The 21,028-nt window shown below is 44.0% G+C and overlaps 1 protein-coding gene and 1 long non-coding RNA gene across 6 annotated transcripts in view; one reads left to right on the top strand and one right to left on the bottom strand.

The window, feature by feature from the left end:
- ETS1 (ETS proto-oncogene 1, transcription factor) overlaps nt 1–21,028 on the bottom strand; it is a 116,404-nt gene that overhangs the window by 64,740 nt on the left and 30,636 nt on the right. For 3 of the 5 annotated variants that reach the window (XM_064577238.1, XM_045894708.3, XM_064577240.1), the window contains exon 1: nt 1,244–1,896. The exons of the other annotated variants lie outside the window; for them this stretch is intronic. In XM_064577238.1, the coding sequence (XP_064433308.1) occupies nt 1,244–1,325 (82 nt within the window). In that variant the 5' untranslated portion in view covers nt 1,326–1,896. Of the gene's footprint in view, nt 1–1,243; nt 1,897–21,028 lie in introns of those variants that run through there. 5 annotated transcript variants of the gene reach the window in all.
- LOC135362406 (uncharacterized) lies at nt 1,908–5,289 on the top strand. Its single transcript, XR_010407035.1, has 3 exons — nt 1,908–2,502; nt 2,614–2,819; nt 3,282–5,289. It is a non-coding gene; the product is annotated as an uncharacterized LOC135362406 (long non-coding RNA).

The raw sequence follows: 21,028 nt of genomic DNA, 5'->3' as shown, positions 1-21,028 counted from the left end.
AACTCCCAATACTGGGGCTGAATCTTAGGGGGTCTAACAGGAGAGGACAGGGCCATGTCTTCATTAACATTTCGGGAAGATCTCCAAGGGACAGAACATCAGCTTGGCTTATGTTGGAAGTTTAAGCAGGTGAAGAAAGGGTTAAAATAAGCAACTGATGATGGCAGAGGCAAAGAAGTGTTAACCAAAGGCAAGAGCAGCTAAACTTATCAATAATCAGATACAACAGAGCAGCAGGTCACTGCAATTAATTATTTTCCAGAAAGCATCACCTTCTCTCCATATCTTATGATATATACCTTTAGCTCTAAAATCACTAATCTCAAAAGGATAGCTGGCAGTTCCCTATTCTAAAAGAAAACACCTATTCTTCTCAAACTGCATTTATTCCTGGACTTCTGGACCCCATGAAACTGTGTAGGATCAAACATTGTGTCTAAGACAAGATCAAATTTCTTTCCTATCCCCTTCTTCTAAATCCTTCCAATCAAAGAGTTGGATAACACCACCCACCAAAGACCCAAAGTCACATTTGGGGTCAGGATGTTTTCCCTCTTCTAACAGATCTTTGGTACAAGAGGACAAACATATGGCAGATGAGAAAGCTTTGGATAAAGTAAGTAACCTGCATGAACAGAATCGGGATGTTTCCAGAAGTTAAGATGATCCTTTCAGTTCTCCTACCACCTCCTTGCCCTCAACCCAGAAAAGAGGAGCTAGATAGCAAAGGCGCGTGTGACAGAGGAGCTCAGGAAGGCAAGACGTTTGAAAATGTGCTTGTAGGCCAGCCAGTGAGACACTGTTTCTGCTCTTACTGCCCAGGGCCCTCCACCCAGCTCCAAGTCTGGGGGATGCAGGGGCTGTGGATGATGTCTTCTGCGCAGTGTCCATCCCCCCCCCCCCCCCCACCGCTAAGGAATAAGGCCAGAGCGTGCTCGCTCATTTGGAAAGATTTAAAAAAAAAAAAAAAAAAAAGCAGGAATGAGGGTGCTGGACATTCTATAAGCTTTTTCCCACTACTCACAAAAACACAGCTGTGAAAATAAATACCACCCCCCAAACAAGGGTCTCAGGCCACCAACAGTCCTCCTCCTCTTCTCTACCTTGCTCCAGCTGCCACCAGCATCGCCTCGCTCAGGCAGAAACGCACTGCCTCGGAGGAAACAGCGGAAAGCGGGAGAAGCGGAGGGGACCCAGCCTCTGGCCGAAAGCTGGCGTGGGGGTCTCGACAGTCACCACTCACCCGGGGAGGGGAAAAGCTCCAGATCGACTTTTTCCGTCTTGATGATGGTGAGAGTCGGTTTGAGATCGACGGCCGCCTTCATGGTGCCAGGAGTGGAGGGCAGACAGGATTATAGCAAGTTTGCTGTTATTCTTGTTGTCTTTTTAATGGGGATTAGTAACAGGGGAAGGGGGACGGGGGAATCCGACTTTCTTCCCTAAGATCTCAAATTCCCGCTGACTTTTCCCCGCGCCCAGACGGTGCGCGCCCGGCACTCTCTCCCGGGAAGTTGGCACTTTGCGGAGAAGTGCGCGCGCCCCGGGTCCCAGCCTCGCCTGCGCCTCGCCCCGCTCCTCCTCGTCCTCGCCCCGCTCTTCCTCTCCGCCGGCAGGCAGCTTCAGCTCACTCTCGCTCTCCGGAGCCGCGCTCTCCCTCCCTCTCTCTCTCCCTCCTCTTTAGGGCGTTTCTCGCGGCGCCGAGCCTCGGCCGCCGGGTCTGCGCGCCCGCCCCCCCCGTCCCCCAGGATCTCCGCGGGGGGGAGGGGGCGGGGCCGGCGGGCGGGGGCGGCCCGGGGGCGTGGCCAGAGAGCCGCGGCCAATCGGCGGCGGCGGCCCCAAAACGAAAGGAAGGCGGGGCGGAGCTCCGCGGCCACCCGCGCCCGCTGCCTGCGGAGGCCCAGCCGCCGGGCAGCGGATAGCTGAGCGCGGAGCCGGCAGGGCGCAGAGCCCGCTGCCCGGCCGGGAAGGGCCCAGAGCGCGCGAGCAGGCTGGGTGGCAGAGGCTGCCGCGGCCGTTTCGGGAAAGTCCGTCTGATTCGCCACGCATTCTTGAGGACTTGGTCACCCGCTCCTGCCCCCTTCCCAGTAGCAGCATAGTTTTCCGAGTGCGTGTACATCATTCATTCACAAAGACTGACACACAGGACGTGAGGCATGCGGAGGAAGGGGCGTGCGTGCGAGCGGGCGCAGGGGGTTCTGGAGCCAGTGTCCTCCAAGGGCTTTGGGAGTCCTGGACTCTCGCCGGTTAGTGAGTCAGGATTCGGTGCTGTTTCTGGAGAAGCCTTCGATTTTTCAGAGACCCCCCCTCCCCCCCGTGTCATGATTAAGAAATAAGTTAGGAAAAGCCGGAGGCAGCGTTCCTGAGCAGAATTCTCGCGGACCTTGAGAAGGATCAAGCCCAAAGCAGCCTACGGGAGACCCCAAAACAAAGGCCCAAATGCTTATGTATTATGGGGAGAGCAGCGAACAGGGCCCCCAAACTGGAATCCAGTCATGGGCTTCCGTAAGCGTCCAGTTTACCTAGAGCAGCAGTTGGGTGTTAGGGGAAGCGATTATTCTGTTCCTCTAATTATGTCGCCATTGGCCTTTCCTTTCACAAACTCTCCTCCACTAGGTAAAACTGACAACCCTACTACTGCCACCACCACCAGCAAAAAAAGTGATGCAGAGGCTCTGTGGTTTTGAACTTCTGGAGTACATCATTCGCAGCTGTGACAGAATCACAACGCACAGCCCCTGTTCCATTTGGGAATTCCAGACACTTCGGACACCACAACACGATCCCAGATAATTAATGACTGCACTAATACTTTGGTTATCGTAAGTGGACCTAGTTGGTTCTAATTAACACATCAACCAGTAAATCTGGAGGAATGAACACAGACTCACGTGTATAGCTAGAGCCAGACATTGAGATCTACTTTGATTAACTAGAAGATTAAACATCAGTCTTTCTGAACAACCTCAAAGAAAGCTATTTTTAATACTGTTTCCTGATTTCTAAGCCTATGTTGAACTACCACCACTTGTCTGCAACTGACTCAGATCAGTTTTAAGACACCTGCTTACCTTCACCTAATCCCAGTTTTGTCTCCTTGAAGCATTAGTAACTTGCAGTTTTCCCACAGCAAATGGGAAAAGGAGCCAGGAACAGAAAATAAATCTCTGGCTCCGGGTTCCAAATTCAGATTACACCCGTCCTTCAGTGACCAGAGGAAAATATTTGTATGTGACAATTCTAATTTTTGAAAGATTGTTGTAACCCAGCTGTGTTTCCAAAAGGTGTGAGAAAACAATGCTGGCCTCCAGATGACAAGAACAGACACTTTTGATCCTGGGAAAAAACCGGAGGAAACGGCTGGAAGAATGAATTGGATATTTACACGTCCAAAGGAGCAGCAAAAGAAAGGATCTTGAACCCATCCTGCCTTGCCTGCTCTGAATACATCAGCAAAAGAACTGAGCAAATCAAGAGTTGCTTTGGGGAATCTTGTTTTATTGATGTGTTAAGAAAATGCTGTTATTTTTAAATCCAAGTGTGAGTACTTTTCTACTTGCAAACAAAGCTGCCTCAGAGCCAGTCTTCTCTCTTCCCCAGAATCCTCTTCAGCTTTCTTCCCCAGGCTAGCCTGAACCCTGCTGCCAACACCCCCCACCATCAGACACTAAAAGAACCCACCAGGATCCAACCGGAAGCACTTTCCACTCCACTCCCGCAGTGGGGGAATTCATTCCTTTGGTTCTTCAACAATGACATCTCACCTTGTCCATCACCCTTTTGTAACCCAGTCCTGTTGCAGGGAAGCTCAAAATATTTGAAGGTCCGAATCAAGGAAGGGGGTTAGGGAAGACAGGAGGGTGGGGGAGATAGCCAGGGGCCGCCACAGACCTCCAGGAAATCTCCTTCTACTTGAGGTTGATTGTGAACAGTGAAGTTATCACGAATTATGCATCTAACTTCGGATCTAACTGAAACTTCGCTTGGGACAAGGGGCACTGATGTAAACAAGTTAAAATATGTTCACAAATGTGGGATATTAATAACCCAATCGGGCCTGCAAGTATCAAATCAATGTTGATAAATGAAATTTGCATTCTCTTTACGACATGAGTAGATTCTTGTAAATGTTCTACTTAACTTAGATGGCACTTCTATCTTACCGGAGCCTAAAAAACAATCCCTAGCCCAGTGCCTGACACATTGCAGACACTCAGGAAATATCTATTCAGTAATGAACTATATCAACTTCCTGGTCACTAGGAGCGTCTACTTTGCCACCAACTCTCTCTAACTCAAAGGTTTAAGTGAAGGTGGTTCTGCTATGGCTTGTGAAGATGAACTTAACCATGTAAGCTACTCTGCCCCTAGGTCTGCCCTGTGTCCCCCACGTCAGAGCAGAACCCCTATTCCCCAGCATTCGTGCCCACTCAGGTTCACTTATGCCTCAGTTTCCCCACCGGCAAAACAAGAGCAGCTGGGCCTTGCCTTCCAGCTACTTAGGCAAGTTGTTCCAACTTGTGAGGCACTCCAGAAAAATCAACCAAGGAAATACTTCCTTGCTTTTGTTTGTAATGCAGCAGTCTGATCCTCCTACACTTGGGAGAAAACAGGATTGTATTTTTAAACATTCCTAAGCCCTAGGGAATTACACCCAGCAAGCGCTAAAACTCCCTAAACTAGGAACTTCATGTCAATAAGGGTCAAAACAGGGCTGCAAGAGTTGGGGGACAGGGGTGTGCAGTTAGACATTAATGATCTCGAGCAACTAGTCACATTTTTATAAGAATTCCCTCACATGCATAGATGTCCAAGACATTAACTTTCTCTTTACTACTCCGCCCCTCAACTCCACACCAGCCTCAATAAAAAAGAAAGATAAAAATACACCAGATTTCAAACAGTCATGGAAGACAGACTCTCCCTCTCCACAAGTGTGCTAGAATAAGTTATTTGTCTCTTTCTTGAATCTTAAACTTCACCAAACCAAAGAACCTCTGAGTTTTGAGCTAAAATGTGCTGTCTTGGAGGTAGGTGCAAAAAACATTCAGACCACTAACGGCTGATCCAGAACAAGTTTATGACTCACAGATGTTGATTTACAGGTTCAAATGTAAGATTAAAAAAAAAGTCCTCAATTAACAACCTGTCTGAGTTGCATTTGTGGTTGTTTTTTCTCTGAGAAAAGGCAACAGTCCCCGTCGCACACAGGGACCTAGAAACAGGCCTCTAAAACTTCACTCTAAAGCAAGTGGTTTCTCCGTGATAAGTTGAGTCATTAAAAAAAGCACAGTGGGGCAGAAAACTGCCTGGGGCTTCGATATCTACCATTATCAAGCAGCAATAAAATGGCAAATTGGAGATCGAAAGGAAAATGAAAATAACTCTCTTAATTAAACTCTGATGCCAGAAGGCCTGAGGGTCAGTTTAAAAACCCAAGTGGCGGGCTCAGAGCTGTAGGGCTGCAGGCTGGCTCCGTGACCTCAGCAGAGCCACTTAACCTTTTTGTGTGACAACCTCATCTCTGTTTCAGGGAATCAAATCACCCCTGGCTCTCCCGACCATGTAATACACACTCATTAGCTATTGTTTAGAAGGTACAATAAACAATGGGCCATAAGAAGAGCCCTAGTTAGGGGGAAGTAGTGGGGGGAGGGGGGCAGGGAGAGGGAGGACTTAGGGGCTGCTTGGCACACACAATCAAAGATGAGAGTGAGCAGGGTAGGCTTGGAGTAGGACTCAGGTTTGAACTCTAGCTCTACCCGCTAACTGGCTAAATTTCTGCTCCTAAGTCACTTACTCCAAAACCTCAGCTTCTCCACACTCAAGGTAGAGACAATAATAGCACCCTGCTTTTAGGGTCATTGGAGCATTAAATGGGATGATGCATGCAAAGTACTTAGCACGGTGTCCGGGTCAGAAAACGTGCCCAGTTAAATTGTTGTTACTGCTATTAAGATCCAGGATGAGGTAGAATAGTCAAGAAATCCTGTTCAATCTCTAGGACCATCCCCTTCGCAGAGTAACTTGCATCCTCTATTTACCTGAACTGTCTTCAGGGACAGATAGGGAGAACGATCATGTTAATTTAAAAATCTCTCCAGACCCCTTCCTCACTCAGTTCCTGATTTGGGAACTTGCCCAGCTTTGGCCTCCTTTGAGAAATCCCATCACTACCTGATTAGAAGAGAAAACTGCAGATTTGTATTTAAGAGTCATGGAAAATCCGTAGTTCAAATTCAGAAGGAAGATCGTGTGGGTGGTACCTCGGTAGAGCCAACATCTTCGATCTTGGCTTTGTCATGTGTTGGAGCTAGCTGGGAGTCTCTTAGAGATTTTCAAGTCTAGCCCTCCGGCTCACCAGAGGGAAAAAATGAGTTTGAGAGGGTAGGTCATTCTGCCCAAGGCCACACATCCTGAAAAAGACAATGTCCAGTCCTACAACAGTATCCCTGGGACTGCAGTTCTGTCCGTGGCATCTCCTTGGGTCTACAGATACCACACTTGCAGAAGCCACGCCATTCAGCGTGGTCTGTTACGGGACACTCTTGAGACACAAAGCAGGATCCAGTGTACACAGAAACAGATAGATGATCAGCCTCAATTTCTGGAAATCTGACAGTGTTCTCTGCACCCGATGTGTTGTCTTTGGGCAAGTGCAATGCAGGATAACCACACTAGCATTCCCTGTGGGAGCCAGCTTGGCATGGGCTGTAGGGAGAGAAAGGGTCTGGGTTGGCTCTATTGCTGTCTGCAGTTTCTTTAGACTGTAATTATGAACCATTCAGCTGCATCTGCAGCCCCAACAATGTGGGATGGATTGGCCTAATCCACAGACCAAGCGACACTATAAAATCCACCACTTTAGACATCACGTATTCCTCTAGCAGCAAATCGGGCTCTACTCCCCCAGAAAGAGGTGAGGAGCTGCCTATCAAGGCTGCAGGGCTCCGAGGCTTCCTCTACACCCACACTGAGCCCATTTCCTGGGATTGTTGCTCCCTCCTGGGCCTGGATAATGCAGAATGCAGGCTACCCTATGAGCTTTTGGGGATCATGTAATCTGGATTCCAATTTGAATTGTCCTAAATTGGCCTCTTGAGGAGGTAGAGGGATGATAGCCTTAGCACAGGTGGCAGGAGCACCAGCGTTCTTTAATAACCTGAAGAAGCAGAGAAGCAGGCTCTTAGCAAGGAGCTCTATACCCCAGGAGAACAAAATCCTGGCCCCCTCCCCAGCCTGCAGGTGGTTTCATCTGGTGGAAGGCTAAGGCCTTCCTCTGATCTTACCCTGCTTTTCTCTTGGGTTACAAAGACAACAGCAGACTTCAAAACAGATGTTCTCTGCAGTTGTGGTCTGAATCTCAAATTAAGATAATTTCATTGTGGAATCTTCCCCATTTTCCTCCCCCTTTCATTTTAAAATGCTAAGGCAATTGCCCCAAAAGACTAGCACCCCCAGAGATGAAGGAGCAGAGATAGGGCAGAGAATTTCTCCAGCCTGTTCTTGATGCTGGAAGTGAGGCGGGAGAAGCAGAGAGCACGAGAAGAAGAAGAAATCATCCTGATGGGAAAAAGGACGATGGTACAGGAGGAAGCACTAGCAAGGGACCTTCTTGGAGAACAAAGGAAGGACAAGTCGGGGTCGGGGACAGGCATGAGGAGTCACAGCAATTCTATGTCCTCGGCATTTGGGGACTTAAATCCCTAAGATCTCAAAATGAAATTAAAGCCTGGTAATGTGTCCAGTATGGTCACTGAGCCCATTTCAAGGACCTGCATGGCCATCAGCCATGGAAGGACAATAAAGCAAATCCATAGGAGATTCCCAAGCTGGCAGGTTGCATGGGACATCGAGGGGGAGAGAGGAGAGAGGATCTCAGGAGGAGGACACAGAAGATGCAAGGGAAGGTCAAGCTGGAAATTGACCTCAAAGACAGACTTTCTCCCCACGTGGACGTGCTGCATGCAAAGAATCTCCCTCCCCATCCCCACGAGGTGCTCCTCTTGCGCTCAGAGGCCTGTGCAGACACCTAGTGAACATTTGAATGGGCACGTCCCCTCCGACGCTACCTAAAGGCAGCAACCGGCCTGAGCCATCACAACCTCCAGTACCCAGCTCAAGATGGCAGGAGCTTAATAAACCCATTGATGATTTAATTAATGAACAGGTAACTTCCTCACATTCCAAATATGGATCTTTAACTCAGATATCCGTCTTCGATTTTATTTTATTTACTTACTTTGTTTGTTTAGTTTTGTCTAATGTGCGACTCAAGGTTGCCCAAAGTTCAAGAGCAAAGACCCAGCCAAGTGATGCTTTTCCAGCTGAAAAGATCTTTATGAAGTTTTATTGGGCTCCTGTCCTCTCTGACCTCCTGTAAAGGAAAATGTTGCTGAAGGTCAGCATATTCATTTTATTTTTCATCTGAGCATTTTCGGTATAGGTGTTTGTGAAAAATGGCATCTGGCTTACCACAAAGCCAACCAGCTGCTTTGTTGTCAGTCTGAACTTTTATGTAACCTACTGTCTGTAGTCTCACTCTGCTGCTCAGAGGCAGTCTTTAGGGCCTTCTGAACTTTAAGTTGAATCTTCTATATCACTGATGATCATGAAGGTAAGATGCCCAATCATTATATCCATAAAGATTCAAGAGAATGCATGAAAGGAACCCCATCATCTCCATCTTTGGGAGGAAGAATAGACTGTCAGATGCTGATAGGGAGGTCAGTACCTGTTACAAATCCCCTTTACCTTGTCAAATTTGCTCTAACTGGTCAGGTTTCTGGAAGCACGGGCCATACCATAGGCATCCCCCAGAGTGAGAGAACGAGAACGGGGAGGGAGTGGGGACGGGGAGGGCAGAGGGACCCAATTGAGGCACTGGTACCAAACAGGTCACACACACACACACACACACACACAAAACAAAAACAAAACAAAAAAACACCAAACACCTAAAGAAGGCCTAACCCCTCTTGCCGGCTGGACTGTGGCAGACCACTGCTCTCTGTACTTGGTTATATCCGCTACAGGATAATGGAAGTATTGCAACAGAAAAGCAGGTTGATCTTAAACCATAGAAACCAAGGAAATAACAGGTTCGGTTAGGGTCCACAGTTACCACCAAGCTGTGATGAGGATCATGAACACACATTCTTTTACATCACCTCAACCAGAGGACCTAAGTCCTTTTTATCTTGGGCCTATTATATGAGAAGAGGCCCAAGAAAAAATTGAACGTGTCACACCGAGAACATCTTCCTAGCCAATAACTCTAACATTCTGTGGGTCGTCTACAAACATCTTACTCAGGAACGTCTGTAGCATCTGTCTCACCTTTAGCATCCTGCACTGAATGTTATCATGTCATAAGGAATTCATACGAATACCACCTTTGTCCCCTGCTGAATCGTGCAATGCGGAGAACTTTTTAAAAATTCCCTTGCTGTTTCAGATCTTCTTTTGTACATGGACTGCCCTGAAAAATGTACACAAAATCCAGAATTCCGTACCTATTCAGGAACATAAATCCAGAAAAACAACTCTAGGGTGTCCAGGGTAATTACTCATTTTTGGAATTGACTAAGTACCCCTTATGCCACTGATAGAAAATTGACAGTTGAGAAACAGCCTCAAGAAGGGATATGTCAACTTCTCCAAGATTACAGTTCACATGCAATTCTTTGCTCTTAAGGGCCGAGGAGAGATGAAGCCTTCTCTCATCTGTAAGGAGCCAGCTGTGCTCGCTCTGCAACTTACATCACCTCTCGGGAAGGAGTCAGAATGGAGTGGATGGTCCTGGCAATGACACATGAGGTGAAACAGACCCCAGCTCCCAGCTCATCTATCTGAATTGGCTTCTATACAATAAAAACCTTTCTCCTCAGAGTTAGTGAAGAGAAGAGAAGCAAATCCGACACGTGTGACGTGCAAGAAGGCACCATTTAATCAGTCAGGACTGTGAAGCACTTTCAAGCGTTCAGGGCTTGAAATGATAGGTAATGATAGGTAATGTGGAACACGAAGAAAGTAGAAAATAAAGAAGTTACTTCTCAATGGAAATGTATTTCATCAGACTGATCAGAAACATGTGTTTTCCCCAGACTGGGAAACCATCTTGAAAGACTTCATCACAAAAAGGCCTTGGGTGGGAAGGGCCACTAGGGACCTGCTGGGGAGGGGAGGAGGGAGGTGCAGCTGGGTGGGGAGCTGGCAACAGACTGTGGGAGAAAGAATAAACAGCAGTCAGCTCTCTGGTGGCAGGTTCCCAGGAGAGATCCCTTTCCAGGAATTAAAAATTCTAAATAATGTTGAGAATTGTCAAAAATCAAAAAGATTACGGACTTTTCTTTCAGGGAATTCCACAGCATTGAGAGAGACCAGATGGCTGGCAACAACCATTCCCAGATCCGGGAGAGGCCCAGCATCCCATATACTCTTCATTTTCAGTGAGCTAACATTTTCTGTCATGGAGAGTATTTTTTTTTAATCGAATTGAATTGGGCTGAGGTGTTGAGGTAAAGAGACAATTCCAAATAAGTGTTCCTGCTTCCAAATAGCCCATGTGAAGACGTGCAGTTTCTTGTCAAATCGACTATTGGGCTTTGGTGTCTTAACATCATAGAATGCACTTAAGCTTGAAAATAACTGAGGAGGCAATGTAGTAGAGTAGTTAAGAGCAAAAGGTTGAGTTTCAGCTTGCCCCCCCTCCAGCTGTCAGTCCTTTGGCCTCAGAAAGCCTCAATTTCTTCATCTCTAGAATGGAGGTGATCATCATGCCCAGCTCACAGAGTTGAACCAAAGACAGAATGAACGTGTGCTAAGTAATTTGCCCTGGGCCTGATGCAGAATGAGCCCTCAACAACACTTTGCTTCTCTTATTCCCTAGAAAAATCAGAATTGTGACTTTGGGTTGAGTGAACATAAAATTTTCATAGAAGTTAATCCAAGCTGTGGTATACAATGTTCCCACGATGAGATTAGGATATGGTGATCCCTCTTGGTGTGTGCCATTAAATCCATAACATAATAATAAAGATTATTTTAGGTCTGAGTATGCAAATCACAGCATCCTCTTGGATGAAAGGGGGTTGAATCCCATTATAGAGACGTGACATACGGTTATGGAAGTTCTAATCGTATGTTCACAGCTACATTACACATTAGCAGCAAAGAGAAAAATATTCACCCTTGGAACTCTTCCCACATTGGACTGTCCCCACCCCGGGCTGCAGGTCTCATACCCATTCAGTGATTCTGTACAACCGGAGCAAAACAAGAACTTGGCTTGGGCCATCTGGCTGATCAGTGGTCTTAGCAGAACCTCGCACCCTATCTAAGACATAGCTTGTACATGCTGTCTGAGGCATTCCTCGAGCCGGCCCCCATTAGGCAGTACATTGCCACATTCACTCCACGGAAGTCCTGTCTTGTGTTTTCCCATCTTACATTTCTCTAGGTTATCTCTTTTTCTGACAGCTAGAGTTTTCTAACAACTGAACTTGGGCTGTAAAGCTGAACCTCAAACCATCTATTGCTCCATACGCATGCATTTTAGTTACAGAATTCTGGACCCATGTAGCACTCCTCCAAGCTTGGACTTGCCCCCCAGAATTCAGATGGAGTGTTTTACTTGCTGGCCTCAATAACCTGTGCTGACCAGTGGCCCAAAAGAACCCCAGGGAGAGGTATTTCACGTTGCCCCTTATGCCGCCAGTCAGAGCCCTCATGGCTCTGTGTTGCTCAATAGCAACCCAGATTTTCCTATTTCGGGGGCACCAGCTACATAATTTGTATTCTGGCACCACCAGTGCCTGGCACCTAGCCACTCAGGCTGGTATATTAGAACACACAAAGTCTCCTCACTCGTTGCCTGCTCCATTTTGGCAAGATTAATGCCACATCATTGGGAAAATGGACTTAATTGGTTTTCTGGGGGTGTTTGGTTAAGTCACCCCACCTCAGCTCCAAGTTGATTAAAGTGTAGCTTTGCCCTTTCCAACAACCGTGGCAAATAAATGATGGGGAAATACTCCAAAATGCACATGGCTGGGTCCTCTCGTTCTTTTTTTTTTCCTAGTGACTTTGGGGAGGTTTGGGCACTGATCCTGCATACACAATACTGTTCTTGTTCTTCTTTTCTCTACAGAGCAGCCTTGAATAGCTCTGTCTAAAATTATAAGCAGGGGCAGCCCTAGGCTCCAAGAGATCAGAGCCCTCATGCTGGGTCTGAACAAAGACCTTGCTTTTCCCCAACAATTAGCCCTGTAAAAAAGGACATCTATCTCCCTCTATTAAAGCCACCACGTGCCTTCAAGTCAGCCCATTGTAAAGCTAATTAAATAACACGCCTCTCTCCCCATGCAGGTCTCCTGATTAGCTTTCTTCTGTCCAAGACCTCTCTGCGAGGCGCCTAGAGATAGACAAGGCAACGTTCCACTTCTCCTAAGTTCCCCCTTTGAAAAGCCATCTTATCAATATTGTTGAGTTTATTCATGCTCCGTATTCTTCCATTAGCTCAGACTTTAGTCACCTCCGCCTTCAAGGAATAGATAAAATTTATTATTACCTATTATTATTATTATTATTATCTGTTATTATGATTTAGCATTATTTTTAAAAAATGAATGACACGGGAGGGCCAAATTTCTGTCCCAGTGTGAAATCTTCGGTGGGAATCCACCCACTTCGGGCTGAAGTCACCACCACCACCCCTGGAAGGGTGGCACGTGTGAAGGACTTGCAACAGAAGTCACAGAGCCTGGGGAAGACACAGGGGTCACAGGCCGTTCCCCACCATACAAGTCCTCAGACGGGGTTCACCGATGAAGCATGAGCTTCTCGGAAAGGTATGCTATAGGAAAGCAGAGACAAGAGTTCAACCAAAATGTTTTAAACATGATGGAGAAATAATGAATTCCTTCAAAGCCTCCTTACTGCAAGCAGATAAAATCCAACCACAGCCCAACCAAAAGGCCAAAATTGGCCCCTGCCGGCCTTCCAGCCACCCATAAAAGGACACTGTGCCCCAGTGCACCCACACTTGTGGGGACCCCTCGAATACACCCCGGTGCCTCATCCTTCTGCGCACTTCTGTGCACATCCTTCTGCCCTTTCTGGAAAGCCCTGGTCCCCTGTCCCACTCATTTGTCAGGACAAAGAAGCAAACATTACCCACCTCCCCACTTCTCCCTACCCCCACCCCAGCCCCTGTGAAGGTTTCCTGGGCCTTCCTGGATAAAATCGGGCACTTCCTCCTCTGCTCTCTCAGAACAAACTGCCTCTGAGTCAGCACCTACAGGCTTCTGACTGGGCACTTCCAACACTGCTGACCAGTTCAGCCCTTCCAGAGCAGGAACCATATTAGATTCAAATGGTAATTCCCAGCTTAAAATACAATGACTTGGACATAATGACATAGTAAATGCTTAATAAATGTTGAAAGAACACATAACTGAAAAAATGAGTGAAAGAAATAATGAAAAAATAGATGAGTGAATAAAACAAGCATCTGATACAAAATGTGATTTGAGATGGTAGCCTCAGGCCTGCTCCGGGCTTCACTACACCCAGTCCTGTGTGCTTAGAAAAGGGCACTGTTATCTTACGACGTGGTTCTCCCTCTCTCTGAAATTGTCTGATCTCAGGGCGCCTCAGTGGCTCAGTCAGTTGAACGTCCGTCCGCCTCTTGGTTTCAGCTCAGGTCATGATCTCAGGGTCATGAGATCAGGCCCCACATTGAGCTCCATGCTCAGTGCAGAATCTGCTTGAGATACTCTCCCTGCCTCTCCCTTTGCCCCTCCCCCCTGATCATATACACACACTCTCTCTCTCTCTTTCTCTCTCAAATGAATAAAGTCTTTAAAAAAAGAAAAAGAAATTGTCTGATCTCATACGCATGCACACACAAGCACACACTTTCTCAGATACATTTTTTTTTTTAATGATAGAATGGAAAGAGACCAGGCCAGCCATTTTCTAAATCTGCTTAATAGTTCTAGAGCTTAACTTTTCAAACCAACTCTAGTTTTTGAGGTTTCTATATCATTGAGTCACTGGACCATATAAATCTTCCCTTCTAAGTGTTTTTAAGAAGACTCACCAATCTTCTTGAATGTCCGATACTGATGAGTAGATGATTAAGTTATAAAGTAAGCCCATATACCATTTAAGTTTTCCATGAAATACTCATGGGCCTCCAAATTAGCAGAAATTTTAGAAAGAAAGAAAGAAAAAGAAAAAAATAATTAAAGCATGTAGCAAGAGATTTTGAACTCTGCCAAATCCCCAAACATTTAAAAACAGCTTACTATCTTTAAGACATACGGCCTTGGGGCGCCTGGCTGGCTCAGTCAGTGGACGGTAAGACTCTTGATCTCAGGGTTGTGGGTTTGAGCCCCACGTTGGGTGTAGAGCTTACTTAAATTTTTTTTTAAATAATAAATAGATAAATAAACAAACAAACATAAAACCTCATAGCAAAACTCATTGCCTGATGATTTGTTTATAAATTCACATCTAAGCATGATGACTTTGGGTTAATTCTTTCCTTGTTATTTTCCCATCACAATCTCAACTTTAAAAAGATGTTTTTCTAATATTTGAGGGTACCTTCCATACAGAGAGAGAAATCAAGTCATAAAGACAGACAGGGAGGAAGATTCCATGGTCCTACAACAGCAAGAGGTAACCATTTCAGCAAAAGCGTTTGTAACCTATAACCTGAAACGAAGGGAGAAAACACTGTCATTCATTTGGCAGTCACTTTGTTCTGGCCAACTTCCTACTTGCTAAAGTGGAATGCTCACTTTATAATGATCATAATGGATTGAAAGCCATAAAATTAGATTCTGGCTGGCAATAAGCTCTTTATTACTTGACTTTACCACAATGTGCCTCCATTCTCAGGTCTTGCCTTAAGAAAGACTCGTCCAAGACCTCTAAGATATGTAAAAATTGGATAATAAATGAAGACAAATAGACCTGCATTTCTATATAGATCTGACTCCTCAAGATACAGCTTGGTATGAATACAAAGCAACCATTGAGCATTGAGTGTGTAAAAATCACACCTGTTAATTTATCAAGGACAGATCAAAGAAACTACATGGCAGAAATAAACTATTACAACAAAGAGAAATAGAAAACATGGTAGCAAGGGAAGAATGATTGGAAATGAATGTAAGTGTGAATGCCACCATATTAATCAAAGAGAAATATCAGATGCATATAATCAATGCACTTTAAGCACAGAGTAGGAACATAAGATAAGAACTATGTTTTGTAAATGTGAGTACTGTCATGGAGGTACTGGGTACAAGAATTAGGTACATTGGGTAAACACAATATTGTTAAGGTCCTAGAAAATAGCATGCTTTATGTAGGGAGACATGGCTGCTTTCTAAATCCAATTGAGGTTTTCAGCAATATTAAAAGCCGTAAAACAGACAAATCAAGACACATAAGAACCCTCTCATTAGGAGGAGGAAGAGTTCAGAATTGACGGTACATTGCAGCCGTGTTGATAGTTCATGTCAATACATTCCAGTTAGCAGGTTGTTTAAGCAATGACATCAGAGTAAGCTGGCCATGTAACTCTGCAAATGGGATCCCTAAGAAGAGCAACCAGAAGACATCCATGACATCCATGTCACGCTACCTTCATAGAGTTTGGGTCCTTTTAAATCCTTTATGTGCCAAACCTCAGAACTGAATGTGAGTAAGCACGGCTCCTTTCCTTGAATGAACAGCAGTACTTTCCCTTGTCTGGCCTGGAAGGTCACAAAGCACTTCCATCAGCATCATGTCCCAGCACCTCTGAGATATGTCTAGGAGGAGGGCATGCATCCCAGCCCTCAGCATGCCAGTGTCTGTCCAGGGTGGAGAGACTCTCCATTGTTTTTGCTCAACTCTGATCCACGAGAGCTGGGCAAAATACTGAAGACACATGTTTGCTCGACTCTTGCAAACTATTCATATGTCCCACATCTTTCTCACCTATTACTTAGAGATCTTTAAATGTGGTTTTTGCCCGCCAAGTCTTTTGTCTGCATTTGTTGGATTTCTTATTAGACCTTTTATCACTTATGGACCATAAACCATCTGAGTCCTTATTTTCCCACCAAGAAAGGGTGAGAGGGAGAAGGAGGGAAGGCATGGTGCGGTGGAGAAGAGATTATCAATGCATTAATCCCACCCATCTTCACTCAAAATAGAAATAAGTGAAGCTCCCATCATTGGGAGGTGGATAGAGTAGGGTCCCAAGTGATGCATCTGGTTGAGCACAAGGATGAAAGAGAGGAAGAATGAAATCAGGGTCTGGATTAAGGGAAAGGGGAGGAAGGACTCAGCCCCCTTCCCATGGGAACTAAGAGGCAAGGGAAACTGACATGGAGTAAGCTCTGTGCTCAGAACACTCAATGTCTACTACATATCTCCCTCACAGCTGCAGCAGGAAAATGTTGGGAAGCATTAGAAGGAAGAGCAGCTGGTCACAAAACACATATTTCTAAATTGTCTTTTTTCTATTTATATATGTATACTGGGATTTTATAATAACATGTTCCAATAGTGACTTCAGGACAAGTAGGACATACATTACAAATGCACAAACAATACATTCTGGGAAATGTTCCATTTTCCTAAAGTCACATACCCCCATTCTTCACCAAAGGCCAAGTGAGCACCTGAAAGAAGGGAGAGAGAGAAGAGGGATAGGAAGAGAACTGGGGGGGGGGGGTTGATTGCAGATATAATATTTATCGACACTGTGGTTATTCTTTCAAGATGCCCAAATTGAATATACTAATTTTATTAGAAGTCTTATTTATGGCAAACTCTATAGATTCAGAATATTTGCCAGACAACTCTTAGTGACTCTTTTGAGATCTATCAAAAATAAGACCAAAAAAAGCAAAAAGAGAAATATCAATATTAATGTCTTAGAGAAACAAACAGCATTAAATGAGATTTATACAATTAATTCATAAAATGACTTCATAAAATTTTCTTAGAAAAGTCTGATTTTTTTCTTTTTGGAGTTAAAGAAATTCTAGGAGATTGATTGATTGATTGATTGATCCTTTGCTTTATTGACTCCTCTTAACATCCCCAAGACTTAAAAAGAGTACACCAAGAAAGAAAAAGAAACACACTGAAGTAACTTAAAAATCAAATACTGTTTGTTTTAGTTTAATTGTAATACAAGAGGTAAGGGGAAAGTGTTATGTTCCCCTTTAGAGATGAGGAAATTGATAACCATTTAGCATAACTAGATTTTTAGATTTTGCATTCTTCACTAACTGCACACATAGTGGCCGCTTTCTGCTGCTTTTTCCTGGTAATTATTATTTCATAGATCCTGTGCAAGGCCCAGCACAGAGTTTAATATTAGGCTATGGAGTCGGGCTAACCTGAGCTCAAAATTGGGGTCTGTAACTTATTAACAGTGTAACTTTTAGCAAGTTACTTCAACTATATAAAGCTTGGCTTGCTCCTCTATAAAATGGACTCACAGGATTTTTTGGTAAGATTTAAATAAGATAATATATGTAAAATATTTAACAGTGTCTGGTTCAAAATAAACAATAAATGGCAATTTCTTTTTAGGTTCAAAATTTTTGAAAAATCACATTCCAAACCAGACTTAGAACTCAGGCATCCTCAACTCACTAAGTTCACTATCCATCAAAAAATATTCATCACAGTGAGCAATGTTGAAGAACCACTTAATACAAATGATTATCTATGCCATAGATAAGAAATACATAGGTGGCCTATGTATTTAAAAATATCTGTTTACAAGAATGCCAAGACAATAGGATAAGAAAAATTTTTACTTATTTAAGTAAACTCTGTGCCCCATGTGGGACTTGAACTCTTGACCCTGAGATCAAGAGTTGCATGCTCTACTGACTGAGCCAGCCTGGCGCCCCGGGATAAGAAAACTCTTTTTACAAATAGTGCTGAGACAATGAGCTATACATATACAAAAGAAAGAAATTGGACCTCTTACTTCACACTATGCACAAAAATTAACCCAAAGTGGATCATAGACCTAAATGTAATAACTAAAGCTATAAAACTCTTACAAGAAAATATAAGAGTAAATCTTCATAACCTGGGCTAGTCAATGACTTCTTAGCTGTGAAACAAAAGAAAAAATACATAAATCAGGCTAAAAACACTGGTGCTGCAAACCAAAACATCAAAAAAGTAAAAAGATTACCCATATCAAGGGAGAAAATACTTGCAAAGTATATATCCGATAAAGAACTTATATTCAGACTATATAAAGAACTCTTATAACTCAGTAGTAAAAAGATAACCCAATTAAAAAAAAAATGGGCATAGATTTAAACAGACATTTCTCCAAATACAAATGGCCAATAAACAGGTAAAAAAGGGGCTCAAGACCGTTAGTAAGAAAAATCAAATCAAAACCGGAATGAAATACTATTTCACATTCACTATGAAAGCCATCAGAAAGACGACAATAATACATATTGGTGAGGATATGTAGAAATTGGCACCCTTGTACATTGCTGGCAGGAATGTAAAATGGTGCTGCCACTTTGGATAATACTTTGTCAGTTCCATAAGTCACCATATAACCCAGCAATTCCACTTCTAGGTATAAACCCATGAGAAATGAAAACATAGTTTCACATGGAAACGTATATGTGAATGTTCATAGCAGCATTACGTATAACAGACATAAAGTGAATACAACTCAACTGTCCATCAAATGATGGGTAAATAAAATGTAACATATCCACGTAATGGAATATTATTTGGTGATGAACAAGAATGAAGTACTAATAAATGGTACAACATGGATAACCTTTGAAAATAGTCAAAGAAGTCAGCCACAAAAGGTCACATATTGTAAGACTGTATTTGCAAGAGAAGGCCAAAATGGGCAAATTTATCGACAAAAATTAGACCAGTAGTTACTAGCACATAGGGGTGTGAGGGATGAGGGAGAACGGGACTGACTGCTAACGGGTATGGGATTTCCTTTAAGAGAAACAGAAACATTCTAGAATTAAATTATGTGCTGTTTGTGAAATATTGTGAATATATTTAAAACCCTTAAATTGTACACTTTAAATGGGTGAATTGTATAGTATGTGAATTATGTCTCAATAAAGTTCATCTCAAAACTGACAAAAAAAAAAAAAAAAAAAAAAAAACAACCACAACAACCCTCTGCTTTTCCAGAGGTGAAGTCAAGACAAATAAAAGGGAGAGAAAGAATTTCCTATCATCCAGTAAAGCCTGCCCAGTGGAGTCTATGAACAGCATCTCAAGACCATTTGCTTAACCAAAGTTCAGTGGAAAAACATCTAACATTTCCATGACCTTCTTTTCTAAACTTCCTAAGTGGCTCAGAGAGAGGCTGCCCAGGGAAACTCCAAATGGAACCTAAAAATATTATCTCCTGGCTTTATAAACATCAGGAACGCTAATGAAGTGAGGAGCAGCAGACCTAACGAATGGAACATTTCATTCAGGTTGGGAGGCCCGAGTAGAGTCTGAACTCATCTCTGAAGGCAGTCAGGAAGGCCCAGGAGGGGCGAGATGAGGGCCAGGGAGGTGAAAATCAACACAGGGTGAAGAAGGAAAGAATAACAGTGAACTAGGATACATAAAGCAGAGCAAGAGTGACCACTATTCTAAACATCAGTAAAACAACCCCCTTTCAAATGAAACTCCCCATCCTCATTCTGCTGACCAAGTTTGGACAAATGAGTGCTCCCTCAAGGCAAACGCTCTGTATCTTCACTTTCCCATAATTTGCAAAGAGGCCAGAGGGGGGACCAGGTTGCCTAGGTCTCTCCTTACTCTAGTGTGCAGTAGGAATATTCTTGTAATTCCCACTCTCCTGATGCTCACCTGGCTGCCCATCATGTGTATGTCTGTCTTAGCTTCCCACCCAGCTTATGTTGATACTCCTTGAGGACAAATGCGCCACCCTACTTTGTATGCCCAATACCTCATGCAGAATAAAGGCTCCACAACAAAGTGTTGATTGATGACAGACAGAATAAAAGTGTTCTACTGTAGCCAAGACCCTAAACCGTCAAAAACCTTGAATTACCGCTGGTCCAACTGAGGACCAAAACACCAACCACCCTACCAGTAGCTCTGACGAGTTTGGACAACCAGGATACAGATATTTATCACATCCTCTGCTCTATGGCAAGTACTGGGCTAAGCACTGGGACTATGGAAATAAACGGTAAATTCCTTTGGCTTAGAGGGAGAGAAACTGAAGACAAAGAGCCTTCTGGAACAATCTTTGGATTTTGTTCTGAAGAGTTTAGGGTGTTTTTTTTTTGTTTGTTTCTTTGTTTTGTTTTAATTTAGTAACTTCTTAACTGATTTTAAAATCATCCTGACAGGGCGCCTGGGTGGCTCAGATGGTTAAGCGTCTGCCTTCGGCTCAGGTCATGATCCCAGGGTCCTGGGATCGAGTCCCACATCGGGCTCTCTGCTCCTTGGGAGCCTGCTTCTCCCTCTGCCTCTCTCTCTCTCTGTCTCTCATGAATAAATAAATAAAAATCTTTAAAAAAAATAAAAATAAAATAAAATAAAATAAAATCATCCTGACAGATGAATCTCATAACCCTGTCTTGTTTATCCAACAAACCTCAACTGAGTGCCTGTGACAATCCAGCTACTCTGCCAGGTACTAGACTAGGAACAGGACCAGGACAAAGGCCTACCCTCGAGGTACATATAGATGAGCAGCAAAGACAAAAATCAGTAATTGCAACATAGTGAGATAATCTACAATTCAGCTACTCACCAGTATTGGGGGAATGCAACTGGGACCTAAACTAAGAGATTGATGATAATTGTAATAATAATAATAGTCCTCATAAATTCAAGAGATATTTAGAAGATAAGATTGACAGGACTTGTGTCCAACTCAGTATGAGGATATGGTGATCATCTGCTACTTTTGTATCTCTAGAGTTTTCCCCTCTTCTGCTACCAGAGCCCTCCCACTTCCCTTCTAGGA

Source organism: Mirounga angustirostris, unplaced genomic scaffold (assembly GCF_029215605.1).
Source record: "Mirounga angustirostris isolate CCGP_5_RB_7025 unplaced genomic scaffold, mMirAng1.0.hap1 SCAF_13, whole genome shotgun sequence".
In the NCBI taxonomy this organism is placed as follows: Eukaryota; Metazoa; Chordata; class Mammalia; order Carnivora; family Phocidae; genus Mirounga; species Mirounga angustirostris.
The sequence above is the reverse complement of the archived record's forward strand: the minus strand, read 5'-3'. Positions and strand labels throughout refer to the sequence as shown.